Raw genomic sequence first — 18,723 nt, 5'->3', positions numbered from 1 at the left:
ATCGTGGACATGACCCTCTAGCAAGCAAACAGAATGGACACTGCCTTTCCTTCCTGAGATGTCTGCTGTTTTTCTAAGGGTCTCCACTGCCTGCATAATGTTGGAGCTCATAGTTACAAACAGTCCCACCCTCTGTGCGTGTTTAGATCTTTCGCGAAGGTCAGCCCCAGTCTCAACAGACATGGCAGCTCTTGCTGTCTCAGATGTGTTGTTGGCAGTGGAATATACCTCAAACCCTTTTTTGTGCCATAAGGGAATAGCCATGCACCCAGTACCCATTTTCCCCTTTTGCGCAGATATTTGTGATCCCGCCACTGTTCATTATTTAGCATTAGGATAGTGTTGACAGCCAGGATAACCCAATCAGAAATTGCTGCAAAATCAGGAACCCCACACAATGCTATAGTCTTTAGAATTGTCAAAGCATTCATCAGAAGTGCCCCAATACCAGTGCAGGAGGCTGAAGTTTGTCAACTGTGGTCAACACAGCTTCCAGCTGTTTATGGCCTACGTAGCTTCCAGCAGTTTACACACCGTGGCCAGATCTATCTTCATCCATGCACAACAGGTGCAGTCCCTGTCCATCTGTAGTAAACGTTTGTTTACATCCCAAAGAATATGCGGAGTTACCGAGCGGTTCTAGGTGCTTCAGTCTGGAACCGCGCAACCGCAGGTTCGAATCCTGCCTCAGGCATGGATGTGTGTGATGTCCTTAGGTTAGTTAGGTTTAAGTACTACTAAGTTCTAGGGGACTGGTGACCTCAGCTGTTAAATCCCATAGTGCTCAGAGCCATTTGAACCAAAGAATATGACATCAACCTAAGTAGACGCTGGACACAATTTACAGTCTGCTGCTGCTATGCCACTTCTGGTTTGTACTTCACTCCAAAAGCAGCTCACACAATGCAAATGCTGTAAAATTTATGCAGTAACTTATTCTAAATTAGTATACGCTACTCAACACATTTAAATACACAATTCACATTTTCAAAAAAGCACATAAGAACAAAAACTGTATTAAATCATCGGTGTAAACAGAAACTGCTACTGCTGTAACATTCTCTGGCCACCTCTGCTATGGCTACATGGGTTACTGTATTCAAAAGTTGTTCAAACAATGCCCGTTTTCAAACATATTTTAAATGTTTGAATTAAGATGGGTTTCAAGGTGCATGTGTTAGCTTAAGTGTTAAAGATGAAGATGCATCAATTAGTGACTGTGGTTAGATACTTTAAATTTTTATTGCAATGCATAATATGACATTTCTTTCTGTAATGACATTGTCGTAAACAGGATGTAGGCATTCCTCCATAATACTGTCAAAATATAGCTTAAAAGCAGGTGCTCATAATTCACCTCAGAGTTAACTTCATTTTATAAATTAATAAAATGTGTCACAGTACTGCAGCTGTTGTCATGTAGATATTTGCTTTTAGTGTCAATGGAGAATATGTGAGAATTATTTACAATTTTCAACAAAAGTAGTAGATTTCTTTACCAGGTAATAGTTGGAAATATTGAATCTTTTTTTACTTCCCTCATTTGTGCTTTTACAAACACTATCATATCTCATTTAATATTTCTTTTGTTCAGGAATTGCATGCTACCTGTCAGGCTATGCAGCAGAGGCTTGTAGAACTGGTTGGAAAATTAGCCAATGATGAAATCACTGCAGAATTATTGCGTGTCAATGATGAATTGAATAATCTGTTTTTGCGGTAAGTGACATTTGCATTGTTGACTATTGATGAATTTTAGAACATTTTTGGTAAGCGTTAGTGAATGTGGCATTATAAATACCAGATTTTTTTCTGTCAGTGTTCATAGCAACTGATTCATGTGTCATGTGCTTTGCTCTCTTAATAAATTTGGTGTTTAAATAATAGTTCCAAATAGTGAACAGGAAATAGAGATATTGTATTCACATAACAGGGAACTCGCTGTCCAATGAAATCAGTGGAAGAACCTTGCAAGGGGCTAAAATGAATGAAAGTTGACATCTAAGGGCAATGTTGAGTGAGGAAAATAAAAATTACACAAGTGAAGCAAAAATAGCTATCAAGGCTCGGCTAAAACTTGAGTCAGTTCTTCTATTTCTCATCAGAATTAGCAGTCAGGACTGGATAAATACTTCACAAAGAATTTGAGAATATTGGATACAAATTCCTAGATGAGACCAAGGCAGTATTTGGCAGTTTTAACCAGCCAGCCGTAGTGATTTCTCAGGTTTTCTCGGCCAGATTTATTTATGATGTGCCATTGGTTCTTTTCTGTCAAATAGGAAATAACTTGATGTCAAAATTTGTGTAAAAGATTCTGTGAAACAATTGTCAAACTTTTCTGCTATTAACTCCAAGGAATCAGAAAGTGGAAGTCTTGTAATGAGGGAGAGAACATTGAAACTGAGCATAACATCTGCATCCTGAAGCCACAGTTGACTGATACTGTATATAAAATCGTCAGAGTTCCCTACATATTCACTGAGAATGCGTTTCAGATATTTTGGCAGTATGTAGATTTTCCAATATTACTAACTATGGGTCTTAGAGGAATTCTTTCCTTGTTTACCATTGGAAGGCCATATAATTGCGACATGGCAAGCCTGTCTCATAGAGAAGAGTTGTCATCTTCCTCACGACTTTATTTGTAGGATTGACATCTATCTGTCTGTATGCAACATTGTTCAAAACATAAAAAAAATTCTTGTTGTAGTCCACATGGGATGTGAGGACCATGGTGCTGCACTTGTCAGGTGGCAGAACTACAGTTTCCTTGTCCTTGTGCAGATTTCTCAAAGCTTCTCATTCTCTCTTGCGATGTTGGATCTTACAAGGAGTGGTCTTCAGCAGTGGGATTGACTTTCTGAAACAACCTGTATAGTGATGTAGGTTAAGATCCCCGGTATCACACCCTATAGCCATTCATGCTGGTGGACCCTCGTTTGCTAGTAATTGACAGAAAAAAAAAAAATTAAGAATTTTGTGTGATGCTTAATAGCTGTAAAAGAGATTAATGTAGAGTGGTTGTGTGGTGCAATGTCTAATGTAAAGCCTTCGTGTGCTGAAGATCGTGGGTTCGAATAGCATCAAGTGCCTTAAAATAAATCTTTACCAAAATCACTTTGATCATTATTTTTATTCAATTAATTGGTTTAAATGTAATTTTTATTTCTTTTACTTTGCCAAATTTTAAACGTATGAATTATTTCATTTGTTCTCATTTTCAGCTTGGAATTTTTGTGAATATAAATTTCATTATATTTATCTATTACAATATTTAAATATTTGAAAATGCTGCTCCATCAGTTAATAAACAAAAGATAAAATAATCTATTTATATTGACTGCGCAATAGTGTCGAAAATGCTTTTTTTCATTACAAGATGTATATTTTTATTTTTTATTTTTTGGAATGATAATCATTGTACAGACATTTGAAACATAACCCAAATTCCTTAATGCGCTATGGACATAAAACAGGAAGTGAAGAGTTAAGCACAAGAAGGGATTGTAAGTAAAATAAAATTCAAGAAAGATGAGGAACAGAAATAATGACTGCAGTAACATGAACGAAAAATAGGATGATAAAATGAAAGAAATTAAATCAAAATTAACTGAAATCATGGGAACAAAGATTTCAAATGATAAAAGAATGATAGGAAGAGAAATTAGAGCAAATGAAGAAGCTGATATGATGACTAAAATAGTGTGAGAAAGGAACATAAATATAAAATTATATTTAAACCAGTTAATTGAATAAAAATTATGATCAAAATAATTTTGGTAAAAATTTAAAAATAAAAAAAAGGAGTACATAATGAGATTGAAACCCATGGCCTTGTCCATGTCAGGGCCTTACCCTATCCATTACACCATGCAACCAATCAATATGAGTGTACTAAATTAATGGTATTGAGTGTCAAGCAAAATTTCAATTTCCCCCTCCCAATCAATAACTCACAAATGAGGGCCTACCAGGGCGAATGGCTGCAGGGTGTGCTAGCTGGGATATTAATCTACATCACAGTATATACAGACTCAAAAAGTCAGTCCAACTTCTGGTGACCTCTCCTTGTTAGCATTGGTGTCTTGGCAAGTGCTGTATAGGTTTTGCATCAACTCTCTTTGTTGCTTCTTGTGGGAAAGAAGCTACAACATGCTCTTCGGAGCTTATGTGATCTGCTATTGGTAGCATTTTAAGAGCTGGTGTGAAATTTACTCCATTAGCACAGATCTTCACTGGATCTTTATCCAGATATTTGATTGTGAATGCATGTCCATAGACCTAGGAACCTAACAAAAATAGGGGTGGGAAGAAGCATTATGAGAAATTAGGGAGGAGGAGAGAGGAATCTTAGAAAATATGGTGAAAACAGTGCTAGAATTAAGTGTACAACAGTAACTAGGGGAGACTGTGTCAAGGGGGGTTGCAACATCTGGATGGTGTCGGTTGCCAAGGGGCCATTGCACCACTGGGTATCCATTGTTGTACTCGAACATGATTTAAGAGTCGCTCATAATCGTTAGCAGCTGTATGTGGTCATGTCCACATCAAAAGCCATGTGATAGTTGATATATGACATGGCTACTCTCACAGATGGCACTACCTCTGATGGGATTTTAGACTTTGGCTTATTAAAAAAAGGTAAAGTTCCAGATTGTGGTCCGAGACGGGCCAATCGGGACCGACTGACCACAGTACCATCCTCTGCCAGTGGTATCGGTGGATGCAGTATGGAGGGGTATGTGATTAGCACACTGCTCTCCCATTCTTTATTGGGTTTCTTGACCTTGGAACTACTACTAATCAGTTGAGTAGCTTCTCATGTGGCCTCATGGGGCTGAGTGCGCCCCGTACCAATACTCCCACTAAGGAAAAAATCCCTGGGAGTGCCAGGAATTGAACTCAGGTTCTCCACAAGGTAGTTAGCCGCACTGACATCTCAGCTTTGGAGGCAGACAGGCAGTAAAATAAAAAAAAAAGTCTCTAGAACTTCCTTTTTATTTCCAGTGTTTGTAAAAAGTTGTACTTGTCATCACTTGATAAATTTGAGGCACTATTTCTTAATGTGAGCCCAGTACTCCAGCTTCATGAAATAGTTTTGAAATACTTTTACTTTTGGTTAGTCCTTTTACTGCTAGTATTTTATTCTGCATTGTCTTCATGCTAGTTCTTTACAAGCAACGTGTCTTGTCTTACACATTTGCTTTTTTCCCAACCAACAAATCTTGTGAAGATATGAGGCGGTGAGGGTATGCGCAGGACAATGAGTCAGTGTCGCAAGGGGCTATGGAAGTGTATTCATTAGAAATTTTCACTCTGCAAAAGAGTGTCCACTGATTAGAAACTTCTCGACATATTAAAACCATGTGCCCAGTGTGTGCTGGACTGGGACTCAAACCTAGGACCTTTGCCTCATGCGGACAAGTGCTATAGCAATTGAGCTACCCAAGCATGTCTCACAACTCAACATCACAACTTAACTTCCACCAGTACATCTCTCCCACCTTCCAAACATCATCGAAGTTGTTCTGCATGACTTTTTCATCAACATCTACCTCTACATGATTACTCTACAATTCACGTTTAAGTGCTTGGCAGAGGGTTCATCAAACCACACTCATACTATCTCTCTACCATTCCACTCCCAAACAGCGAGTGGGAAAAACGAACACCTAAACCTTTCTGTTTGAGCTCTGATTTCTCATATTTTATTTTGATGATCATTCCTACCTGTGTAGGTTGGGATCAACGAAATATTTTCGCATTCGGAAGAGAAAGTTGGTGACTGAAATTTCGTAAATAGATCTCACCGCGACGAAAAACGTCTTTGCTTTAATGACTTCCATCCCAACTCGCATATCGTATCTGCCACACACTCTCCCCTATTAGGTGATAATACAAAACGAGCTGCCCTTTTTTGCACACTTGTGGGACTAGACCTCCTGAAAGGAAGTATTTTGTGGAAAATGGTCTAAGACTTTCTTTCACAAGTGCTAGTTTCACAAGGTGTGCAGGAGAACTTCTGTGAAGTTTGAAAGTTAGCAGATAGGTACTAGTGAAAGTAAAGCTGTAAGAGTAAGTTGTGAGTCATGCTTGGGCAGCTCAGTCAGTAGAGCAATTGCCCTCAAAAGGCAAGGGCTCCAGGTTCGAGTCCCGATCAGGCACATAGTTTTAATAGGCCAAGAAGTTTCAGATGTGTTCTGTGCAGCATAAAACAGTATGAAGTGAAAACTGAAAGAGGGGGGATATAGTTGTGTAAGCTAACAGCAAAGGAAAGAAAAGAACAGGAAGATACATGGTTGAAAATAAAATAGGCCTTTAAATATGTCTGCTTGTGTCTGTATATGTATGGATGGATTTGTGTGTGTGTGTGTGTGTGTGTGTGTGTGTGTGTGTGTGTGTGTGTGTGTGCGCGCGCGCGCGCGAGTGTATACCTATCCTTTTTTCCCCCTAAGGTAAGTCTTTCCGCTCCCGGGATTGGAATGACTCCTTACCCTCTCCCTTAAAACCCACATCCTTTCATCTTTCCTTCTCCTTCCCTCTTTCCTGATGAAGCAACCACCGGTTGCAAAAGCTCGAAATTTTGTGTGTGTGTTTGTGTGTTATTTTATTGTGCCTGTCTACCGGCACTTTCCCGCTTGGTAAGTCTTGGAATCTTTGTTTTTAATATAAGATACATGGTTGTGAAGATATAACGAAGAGCCGGGTAGAGAAGTATTTAAGAAATAAAATAAAAGAGCAACTACATTTATGAACAGGAAGGACAACAGGTAAACGTAATTATATAAATGTAAAGTTTATTAATGAATGAATTATATAAATGTAAAGTTTATTAATGAATGCTGATAAATGTTCAGCTTGCTAAGAGGGAGTTGGTGCAGAGTGGAAATTCATCCTGGGAAATAGTCCCCTCCCTTGTCAAGAACAATTTGAACTGCTCATTGAGGGATTGGGGATTAATTTTGTAAGTCGTAGATGATACAGTTTTGAGGAAGCTAGGAGGAGAGGAGAAAATTTAAACACAATGAATTTAAAAGAAGAAACAATACATTACTTATGTTTTCCCTTAGGTCTCTGATATTAAAGTTAAGTTGGAGTGTGGCTTAGGGTTCGTATCATATTTCCCCTCAGGAAATGTAGTGGAAATGAAAACTGTTAAATTACAAGGAGACAGAATGGCAAACAATTATTTAGCTTCAGGACACAAAATTCTTAACACTGCCTCCAGGAAAACTTTAAAGTAAAAAGCATTATTGTTAGCTTTCATGACTTGTATGTCCCTTTCACAGACAGAAGGGGGAGAAAACTAGAAAGAAAAGATCACTCAGGCCCTAGACTGTTTCCCTAGTCAAAAAAATAAATTCAGTAAAATAAATTATTCACTGGCATCAGATTGTGTCTGGAATAAGTTTGATAGTTTAATTTATCCTTTACGTAAACAATATCAGGTACAGGACATATTAGACACGTACATACAAGTATACAACATCCAGTAAAGATATCTGAACTTCAGATGCCCCTGTAAAAGAAGATAGGTATGTGAAATAGTAAGAATGTGAGAAAAAGGAAAAAAAATATTGCTATCGTGAGCTGATACATTTTCGATTCAGTATGAAATTTTTTAGCCGTAAGTGATTCCATGAATTCTATTTCCACGACCAAGCGAAGTGGTCAGCATACTGGACCCGCATTCAGGAGGATGACTTTTCAAATACACATCCAGCCATTCTAGTTTAGGTTTTCTGTGATTTCCCTAACTTGCTGCAGGGATGATTAGGGGTGATTCCTTTGAAAGTTCACGGCCGACTTCCTTCCCCATCCTTCCCTAATCCAATGGGACCAGTGATCTAATTGTTTGGTTCCCTCCCACAAATCAACCAACCAACCAACCATATATTTCCATGGTAAGAGACATTTAGTATAAATATGATAAAGCAGACTCAGTTACTGTTACATGTGAAGAAAGAACTTTCTTCAGGTTCTTACTGATATATTTGCGTCACGTAACATGGACTGTTACTGCATAAAAAAGTGAATTGTTGAAGAGTAAAATAAAGATTGACACTACAGATGATGATGCAGTGTTTCTGTTTTACAAACAAATATTGTATCATTGAGGAGTGCTCCATCATTTTTACAAGCCAATCTATCTACTGAACTGAAATTATTTCATTTACTTAAGACAAGCACAGGAGACCTTTAACTGAGTATAATTATTAATTGAAACATTCAGAGTGTGCTTAGCTGAATTCTAAGATCTTTAAAAAAAATGTCAGAACTGTGTTTACCTCGTTTAAGGTAGAGGTACGTAGATGTTTGGGGCGAAGGACGAACAATGAATTAGCTGTTGCAACCATGTGTATTGTATACTTTACACCTGTACATTCAGTGCTCGTTCATTGCATTCCATTTTGGGGTATCTCATACAGAGAGCAAATTATTATACGGATGATAATGAGACAAGTGCCTCTTTCCTTTGCCACTAAGCACCTATTTCTTGAGTTCAGTATGCTGCCATTGCGTTGTATTTATGTTCACCAAACAGTATCATTTATTCATGAAAATTTGCCAATTTTTGAAAAAATAGAGAGAACCGTCATCGTCAGGCCACTCATTCCATTGATATATTTTTAATTAGTAAGGGCTATCTAAATGTCATGGCAGTGTAAGGCAACATGTGCATTCTATAAAACAAGCTGCCTGACAGCTTAAAGTCATACAGAGAAGAATTAGAGCAAAAACAAAAATAAGTAATTATCTTAAGTAATAGAGTTTATTTAGCAGTAACTGTTAACCTAGTGTTAGACAATAAATCTCGTGTAGTCAGATACTGTTAGGGCACCAACACATCTCTTTTTTAACCTTCTTTCGAAGAAAAAATCCATCTAAAATTGAAATCACGCATGTCTCATTTTTTATTTATTTATTTATTTTATTTTTTTGTCCAGATACAAAAGATTTGAAAATAACCGTGAGGCCAGCAATCCAGCAGCAGCTGCAGCTGCAGCTGCTGCCGCTGCCACTGCCACTGCCACTGCAGCAGCTGCAAAGGCTTCTGAGGCAGGAGACTCACTGATAGACCTGAGCGAAGATGCAGCACCAACAAGCCTCAACACGAAACTTGCTGGTTTGAGTAAGTACCAGATGTTCTGAATTTTATATCTGAAAATGTGCACATTAATTATATTATTGTTGCAAACATTTTGCCATCATACTAAACTGTATTAACAATTGCAGGTTTGGGCAGTGGAAATGCTACTTCTCAGTTGAGTATGATCAATACTGTGCCAGCTCAGTCAGGAACACAGAAAGATATGAAAGAAAAGGAGGACAAGGACTTTGATATGTTTGCCCAATCAAGAAATGTTACTTATGAATCGTCAAAAAAAGGGCAAGTTCTCCTTCAATACCGCAGTACCTTTTGCTGTCAATATGATCTATTTCAGAAGTGGAATTGAATTTAAAGCTACCATTACATAGTTTTCACATCAACATATAACCCCTTTTCAGGGGTAACCATTTCAGAATTGTATTTTTTCATAGCTTTTCTTTAGTTTCATGAAAAATCTATGAAATTTGATAGCTCTAACAGCCAATAAGAGTGTTAATCATCACCACAGAGACTTTACGTGGTTTTACCTACCATATTCATGGCAATGTTCTAGCAAGTAATTACTTTAATTATATAATGACCACAATTAGTAGAAAGGGCTGGAAAGAAATTATTAAAATAAGAAAGGTAACCTTTATTTGTATTTCACATACCATTTTACAGTACTGTATTTGAGAAAAATAAGGAACAGGTATCATCTCATCAACAGGATACAGGGCTCTTTCTCAGTTGTCTGATTTTGTGTTGTTAACTGTGGCCTAGTTAAGTGGTACATTCTTTCACATAAATTGGTGAAACATTTATATAGTGGCTTGGTAAGCATTTGCTGCTCCAGAAGTTCTACATTTGACACTTCTGTCACAATCGTGATCAATCTTAACTGTTCCATCTAACCACAAAGACTGCAACTCTCTTTCTTTCTGACAGATCAACGTTGAAACTTCATAATCCCTTAAATAAACATATGAAGAGCTTGCTTGGGTTCTGTTAAGTACCATACTGTCTTGGTGGACACTGCAATTCATTATTCTACTGACCACTACATTAAATTATTTCCTTTTTTGAGTTTGTACAACACTGACCACTCACGGAAAAGTAAATTGGATAAATGGTCTGCCTTACATAGAATTAATTTCTAACATTTCAGATATGGCAAAGACTGGACACACTCTGTTACTTTCATTCCACGAGATAAAATGGGAGGAAACCAAAGAACATGTGCCTTTACAAGTGTTTGCACAGTTGTTATTTTACACGCCTTTCTAAGTATCAGATACTTTTTTCATTTTGACAGTAAGTGCTTTCACATTTATGGTACAACATTTATTTAAATTGTGTGGCATACCTTCACATGTATACTGTCAGTCAAGTCTCTTTGCTTGCAGTGCTAGTGACCTGTGTTGGTCAGATTCTCAATTCACATTCAGTTAGTTCATGTTATTAATACTGTATAACACTGTTACAGTACAGAAGTTTCACAGACATTTTTCCACTGCAGTCATTTTGGTATGATTAAGACAGAACAAGCAGGTATTAGAACATGTTTGTAGATATGCGTATTACATCTAAATTCAACTGAAAACTCGTTACAAATCTGTATTGCCTTCATGATAATATTTGAGACACTTGTAAGCAGCAAACACAGTCAAAAAGCAAGAAGCAAAACTCAGATGGAAACAGATTTATTTTTATACGCTATCAAGTCAGCTCAAAGTAGACATTTCCATCAGCCTCTTCCCATTGCTATTTTTTCCCCTATCTTCTTTCAATTTATTTTTTTGCTCAACCTTGCCACTATTAGGCCAACTACTTTCCATATCTTATTTTTATCCACTTCCTTCCTTCCTTCCTTTCTTTCTTTCTTCTTCTTCTTCTTCTTCTTCTTCTTCATCTCGTACAAGTCGAAGTCATTGACTACCACTCACGTATCTCCAAATCCAGATTTTGGAATAACTTTTTCTTCCTGACAGCACATATGCATATATCTGTTTCTGTCCTCCTTTGTCTCTATCCTGTTGAAAGAATTGTAGAAAATTCCAAAAATGTCAGATTTAGCTATGTTTTCAGATTTGTGTGCCTACCAAATAAGTTCCAGTTGTTCCTATTTTGTTATTCAGTAGTAAGAACTGATCTTCTGCATAAATATAAAACTTCAGTTTATTTTCTCACATTCACAGGAAAGTGGAAAATGGGCTCTTTTTGCAGCTTTTAAATGCTGCTACTAGGGTATTAGTTACTCACTTTGTTAATGTTGGAGCATTAATTTTGTTTTGTGTCCATAGATCTATGATAATAAATGCTTCTAAGTACCCTCAGCATCAGTAATGAGTGCTTACACATTTTCAAGCATTAAATGCTCTATTTGATTATTGGGTGCATTCCTTATTGACTATTTTGAGTATTGTATATGGTAAATCATATCTCAGACTTCACACTCAGCAGGATATCAGAAGCAAAGTTTATTGTCACAGGTTACTGTAGTCACTGTAGAAGTATCCAACCATCATCATGAATAGTTATGTTCAAGAATGGATTAATTGGTTCATACTTCACTTCATCATCTGTCAGGTTAATGTTGACTGATACTGTATCTAAATGGCATGAGCTATTTCTCTTCTGATAATACAAGTCTTTCTCACATATTTATGTATTAGGTGAACATATTTTATACACAAAACAGAAATATTTTCAGTTATCATGGATTTTATTTCCATTTTCTGTTGATGAATTTTGTAATCAAGGACATTGTCAACAAATGTAAAAGGTGAACACCTGATTATCAGCATCAGTGACAGCGCAACACATACTTGCAGAATGTCAGAAAATATTACTTTTCCTATTGCCAATTCCATATTTGAGGTATGTGAAAGTGGATCAATAAGTAAGGCCCTGTTTATTTTTCTCCAAAATCATTTCATTTACAAACACACAAGAAAATTGCTTTTATATGTAATCATCTGCCATGTTGAAATGTTATTTAATTGATTTTAAAGCTTTTCTGTTTAGCTATAGAAAAATGTTTTTCATTGTATTTCAAACTGAGTTTTCCCCTTATTTTCAGTATTCAAAATGTTTGTGCTATCCACTCATTATATCCTGAAATTTGATTGATAACTGCGTTTCATGCTGGACATAACAGATGATGGCTATTTTGATCAGATAATTGATTATGAACCTTGGACCTGCCGTTGGTGGGGAGGCTTGCGTGCCTCAGTGATACAGATAGCCGTACCTTGGGTGCAACCACAACGGAGGGGTATCTGTTGAGAGGCCAGACAAATGTGTGGTTCCTGAAGAGGGGCAGCAACCTTTTCAGTAGTTGCAGGGGCAACAGTCTGGATGATTGACTGATCTGGCGTTGTAACACTAACCAAAACAGCCTTGCTGTTGTGGTACTGTGAATGACTGAAAGCAAGGGGAAACTGTGGCCGTAATTTTTCCCGAGGGCATTTAGCTTTACTGTATGGTTAAATGATGATGGCGTCCTCTTGGGTAAAATATTCCGGAGGTAAAATAGTCCCCCATTCGGATCTCCAGGCGGACGTCGTTATCAGGAGAAAGAAAACTGGCGTTCTACAGATCTGTGTGTGGAATGTCAGATTCCTTAATCGGGCAGGTAGGTTAGAAAATTTAAAAAGGGAAATGGATAGGTTAAAGTTAGATATAGTGGGAATTAGTGAAGTTTGGTGGCAGGAGGAACAAGACTTCTGGTCAGGTGAATACAGGGTTATAAATACAAAATCGAATAGGGGTAATGCAGGAGTAGGTTTAATAATGAATAAAAAAAATAGGAGTGCGGGTAAGCTACTACAAACAGCATAGTGAATGTATTATAGTGGCCAAGATAGAAGCCCATGCCCACTACCGTAGTAAAAGTTTATATGCCAACTAGCTCTGCAGATGACGAAGAAATTGAAGAAGTGTATGATGAGCGAAAAGAAATTATTCAGGTAGTGAAGGGAGACGAAAATTTAATAGTCATGGGTGACTGGGATTCGACAGTAGGAAAAGGGAGAGAAGGATACATAGTAGGTGAATATGGATTGGGGCTAAGAAATGTAAGAGGAAGCCGTCTGGTAGAATTTTGCACAGAGCACAACTTAATCATAGCTAACACTTGGTTCAAGAATCATAAAAGAAGATTGTATACATGGAGGAATCCTGGAGATACTAAAAGGTATCAGATAGATTATATAATGGTAAGACAGAGATTTAGGAATCAGGTTTTAAATTGTAGGACATTTCCAGGGGCAGATGTGGACTCTGACCACAATCTATTGGTTATGAACTGTAGATTAAAACTGAAGAAATTGCAAAAATGTGGGAATTTAATGAGATGGGACCTGGATAAACTGAGTAAACCAGATGTTGTACAGAGTTTCTGGGACAGCATAAGGGAAGAATTGACAGGAATTGGGGAAAGAAATACAGTAGAAGAAGAATGGGTAGCTCTGAGGGATGAAGTAGTGAAGGCAGCAGAGGAGCAAGTAGGTAAAAAGACGAGGGCTAGTAGAAATCCTTGGGTAACAGAAGAAATATTGAATTTAATTGATGAAAGAAGAAAATATAAAAATGCAGTAAATGAAGCAGGCAAAAAGGAATACAAATGTCTCAGCAGGTGTAGCTAGAAGGCAAATCTTATCTCACTAGGGGTAAGACAGATACATCCTACAGGATAATTAAAGAGACCTTTGGAGAAAAGAGAGCCACTTGTATGAATATCAAGAGCTCAGATGGAAACCCAGTTCTAAGCAAAGAGGGGAAAGCAGAAAGGTGGAAGGAGTATGTAGAGGGTCTATAGAAGGGCGATGTACTTGAGGACAATATTATGGAAATGGAAGAGGATGTAGATGAAGATGAAATGGGAGATACGATACTGCGTGAAGAGTTTGATAGAGCACTGAAAGACCTGAGTCGAAACAAGGCCCCGGGAGTAGACAACATTCCATTAGAAGTACTGATGGCCGTGGGAGAGCCAGTCCTGACAAAACTCTATCATCTGGTGAGCAAGATGTACAAGACAGGCGAAATACCCTCAGACTTCAAGAAGAATATAATAATTCCAATCCCAAAGAAAGCAGGTGTTGACAGATGTGAAAATTACCGAACTATCAGTTTAATAAGTCACAGCTGCAAAATACTAACGCAAATTATGTACAGATGAATGGAAAAACTGGTAGAAGCCGACCTCGGGGAAGATCAGTTTGGATTCTGTAGAAATGTTGGAACATGTGAGGCAATACTGACCTTACGACTTATCTTAGAAGAAAGATTAAGGAAAGGCAGACCTACGTTTCTAGCATTTGTAGACTTAGAGAAAGCTTTTGACAATGTTGATTGGAATACTCTCTTTCAAATTTTAAAGGTGGCAGGGGTAAAATACAGGGAGCGAAAGGCTATTTACAATTTGTACAGAAACCAGATGGCAGTTATAAGAGTCGAGGGACATGAAAGGGAAGCAGTGGTTGGGAAGGGAGTGAGACAGGGTTGTAGCCTCTCCCCGATGTTATTCAGTCTGTATATTGAGCAAGTAAAGGAAACAAAAGAAAAATTTGGAGTAGGCATTAAAAACCAGGGAGAAGAAATAAAAACTTTGAGGTTCGCCAATGACATTGTAATTCTGTCAGAGACAGCAAAGGACTTGGAAGAGCAGTTGAACGGAATGGACAGTGTCTTGAAGGAGGATATAAGATGAACATCAACAAAGCAAAACGAGGATAATGGAAAGTAGTCGAATTAAATCAGGTGATGCTGAGGGAATTAGATTAGGAAATGAGACACTTAAAGTAGTAAAGGAGTTTTGCTATTTGGGGAGCAAAATAACTGATGATGGCTGAAGTAGAGAGGATATAAAATATACACTGGCAATGGCAAGGAAAGTGTTTCTGAAGAAGAGAAATTTGTTAACATTGAGTATCGATTTAAGTGTCAGGAAGTCGTTTCTGAAAGTATTTGTATGGAGTGTAGTCATGTATGGAAGTGAAACATGGAAAATAAATAGTTTGGACAAGAAGAGAATAGAAGCTTTTGAAATGTGGTGCTACAGAAGAATGTTGAAGATTAGGTGGGTAGATCATGTAATTAATGAGGAGGTATTGAATAGGATTGGGGAGAAGAGAAGTTTGTGGCACAACTTGACTAGAAGAAGGGATCGGTTGGCAGGACATGTCCTGAGGCACCAAGGGATCACACATTTAGCATTGGAGGGCAGTATGGAGGGTAAAAATCGTAGAGGGAGACCAAGAGATGAATACACTAAGCAGATTCAGAAGGATGTAGGTTGCAGTAGGTACTGGGAGATGAAGAAGCTTGCACAGGATGGATTAGCATGGAGAGCTGCATTAAACCAGTCTCAGGACTGAAGACCACAACAACAACAACAAAACAAACAATTGATTATTCCCGCTGTTATTAACTCTGTCTCTGACAAACACTCTGTTGATGAGGCAATAAATGTGAACATTTATTCTGTGCAAAATAAAGAAATTTTGTAGAAGATTGTGGGTCATTCTGCACAACATCCAGTTGTGTAGAGGTATGTGCAACAAAGTAATGTTTTGATGTTCAACTGCCAAATTTATGGGACATACAAAAGCCATAACTGAGTTATTATTGAATAAAGCTCACTGCACTCCATTTTCTTATATCTGTAAGAAATTTTAAAGGTTGGTTATATTGTAGCGTCAGTAAGTTAGTAAGAATTCTTCAGAAGAAAAAGCATTCTGCAGAAGGTAATAGTGTTATTGTTATCCGCAAAATTATTAATGCACATACTGTTAAGTTTTCAGTTTGCCCTAATATTCTGCAAGTGATATAAAATTTGATTAGTGTATGCTTTTTTGGTTTCAGAAGCAGTAGCTATCAGGATAATCTGGAGCCTGACCAGTTAAATGGAGCCCTTGGTGCAGTAGCACAGACTCGCTCTCAGCCAGTCGTGAGTATTTCATGAGATTTGAGCAGTCTTGATTTCTGTTTATTTTTATTTTTTCTCCTTTTCAAAGACTTTAGAATGAAACTGAAGCATGGGTTGTTTGAGTAATCACACAGAAACCACAAGCTGAGTTAATAAAAAAGATAAATAATCAGCATAAATTAATGGCAAGGAAATTTTGAAATTATTGATACATTCAGTTTCTGTAAGACTTGACTGTTGATAATGTACTAAAATTTAACACCTGAACATATTCCTCACATAAAAGTTTCCGAAAGATTCATTGGCCGAAGTATCTTGGATTGCTAATCAGCAAGAGTGTTATTTATAACTTTAAAGAAGTTCCAGCCAGAAGCTTGGTTCATCATCTAAGTATCAAAATAATTCCTCGAATACTCTGTAGTCTCTTCTTTCAGATAAGACACTTAATGCGCACTTCATTGAAGCCAGAGGTAGGAAGATATTATTTTTGCCTTCAAAATATAATACTTTGAAAATTGAGAACTGACAAGTGCTGATGGATGGCATGTGAAGATATTAGCAAAAAACTATTAAAATGTGGTGATTTGCAATGTACTTCGAGAACCAATCAGTATAGATAATTTAAAGTGAGGGAAAAAAGACGTATCACTCAAGCTGAACTCAGAATTCTGGATTGTGTAAAAATTAATCTCAGATTATTTCAATACAGATTACAGTCAGTTTCAACTAGCAAAATTTTGCAAATCAAGTCTGTTTCCATTGCTGTCGGCAGTTTACATCCTAGTGATACAAGACAAGAAATTGTTGATGATGATTGTAAATGAGTTCCCATAACACATGTACCTGCTTACATATATTCACTTAAGCAGTGAGGAAAACAAAATTGTCAATGAACTTCCTGAAAGCATGTCACCAAACATTCAGTTTTGATTCCTAAAATAATTGTTCAAATTAGCATCATCTGTAATTTCTTAGCGGTATCTTACCTCTTGGTAGAATTATGTTAACTATACACTGATCACTGTGCATTGATGGATTTTTTTTTAACTTTGTCGTTATAAAACCTAACATTTTATAAAACATCAAAAATTGAAACAACGGACAGGCACAAGGATCAAAATGGCAATGGATAACAATTAAATTGGTAGTTATATGCACAAGCTTTTGGAGTCAATAGTTCATTTTTCAGGTTTAATACAGCAAAACAGGTAAGTAGAATGCACAGGTAATTAGCAAAAGGAAAGCTGAATTGCTGAAAACTCAGGAGGAGACAAGAAACATTTCATGCAGGAGAGAGAAATTGTGAAGTGCTGGCAAATAGATTTATTGTGCCACTAGAATAGAATGAGTTTCAGTGAGTATGCCTGTTAGAGAAGATTCATTGATGGTGATGAGAAGTATACTGCTGCAGAAAAAGAAATAGACTTAAGTGAATTGCAAAATTTTCCTGGCATTTTGTATGTTTAGCCAAATTTCAGGCTTGTGGTTGGTCATCAGTCTTCATTGGCTCCCCCGAAGATTATTGGTAGGTGCCCAGTTGAAATATCATAGGATGAATTAAACGGCGGGCCGGCTGTGAGCCTGAAATTTGTTTGAACAAGACATAGACTGTTGCAGAAAATCAAATACAGGGAAAAGTCTGCCTTTGGGAAACAGAATTAAAAGATAAAGGAAGAAAGAATAAAACAAAAATATAACTGGAAAGGAAGAACTAAACAATCTCAATGGAGAAGGGAGCAGATAAATGTGCTCTTATTTAAAATACCAGGACACAATTTCTCCAGAGAGCAGAGACTGAAGAGATGATATAGTTCATGTTTGTTTACAATTGTAGTCATGACCATGCTTTTCCAGGTGACACAGATAATGTTTATTGCCAGTGTTGTATTTTTGTCTGTTTCCAGTATTTCTTCATTTTTCATAAAGGATGTAGAGATGAGCAGGTTGATGTAAAATGAGAATTTGAAAGTCAATAGAAACTTATAAAAGGTAGAGTGAGCACGTGAACTCATTGAAACTACAGATGGCGATACAACCAACAGCAACAAAATAATTATCATGACAATAATTTTTAAAAAAACGGGCACTGAATCCTTGCAGTTTCAGAGTCAAAAAATCCTCCTTGAGATTTAAAAGGACAGTTGACCAACAGAAGAATAACAATGAAGGCTGTGGTATGATGCAAACATAATTTATCAGGTGGAAGAATTGTTGAAGAGTAATTTCAAGCATGTATACTTACACAATTATTTATTCAAACCTCATCACCAGTATGGACAAAATTTAACAGAGATCTTTAAGATCACTTATGATAAGTACCAACTTACATGTAACCTCTATAAGCAGTATTATGAGTAGAGAAAGTATGAAAAATGCAGTGACCCTAGTGGGCAATGTACACTTGAGATACACACTGGTCACACCTAGAACATGGTCTGCAGCTTCATAGAGAAATGTGAATGTCTTTCTGGAAGTGAATACTCTCTTACAATACCAACATTTCAGAGCTTTGCAGATGGCAGATTGCTCTCTACCACATCCTGTGCACCAATATTCCAGATAAGCTTGGTTGTCTTATTTACCTCTATTTTTATGAGCTTTAAACCATTGTAATATTAAATTTATATCTATTGTCTTTATGGGTGGAGTATAGGAAGCATGATTGCTTGTATGCATCTGTGTGAGCCATTATTAG

General features: G+C 37.2%; 1 protein-coding gene across 2 annotated transcripts in view; it reads left to right on the top strand.

Annotated features, from left to right (window-relative positions):
* Positions 1 to 18,723, top strand: part of LOC126356282 (target of Myb protein 1) — a 130,139-nt gene that overhangs the window by 57,966 nt on the left and 53,450 nt on the right. For both annotated transcript variants that reach the window (XM_050007153.1, XM_050007152.1), the window contains exons 6-9: positions 1,595 to 1,719; positions 8,952 to 9,136; positions 9,241 to 9,394; positions 15,965 to 16,049. In XM_050007153.1, coding sequence (XP_049863110.1) covers positions 1,595 to 1,719; positions 8,952 to 9,136; positions 9,241 to 9,394; positions 15,965 to 16,049 — 549 coding nt within the window. The remainder of the gene's footprint in view (positions 1 to 1,594; positions 1,720 to 8,951; positions 9,137 to 9,240; positions 9,395 to 15,964; positions 16,050 to 18,723) is intronic.

Source organism: Schistocerca gregaria, chromosome 3, assembly GCF_023897955.1.
Source record: "Schistocerca gregaria isolate iqSchGreg1 chromosome 3, iqSchGreg1.2, whole genome shotgun sequence".
Taxonomy (NCBI): domain Eukaryota; kingdom Metazoa; phylum Arthropoda; class Insecta; order Orthoptera; family Acrididae; genus Schistocerca; species Schistocerca gregaria.
Note: the sequence above shows the minus strand (reverse complement) of the source record. Positions and strands in the feature narration are given on the sequence as shown.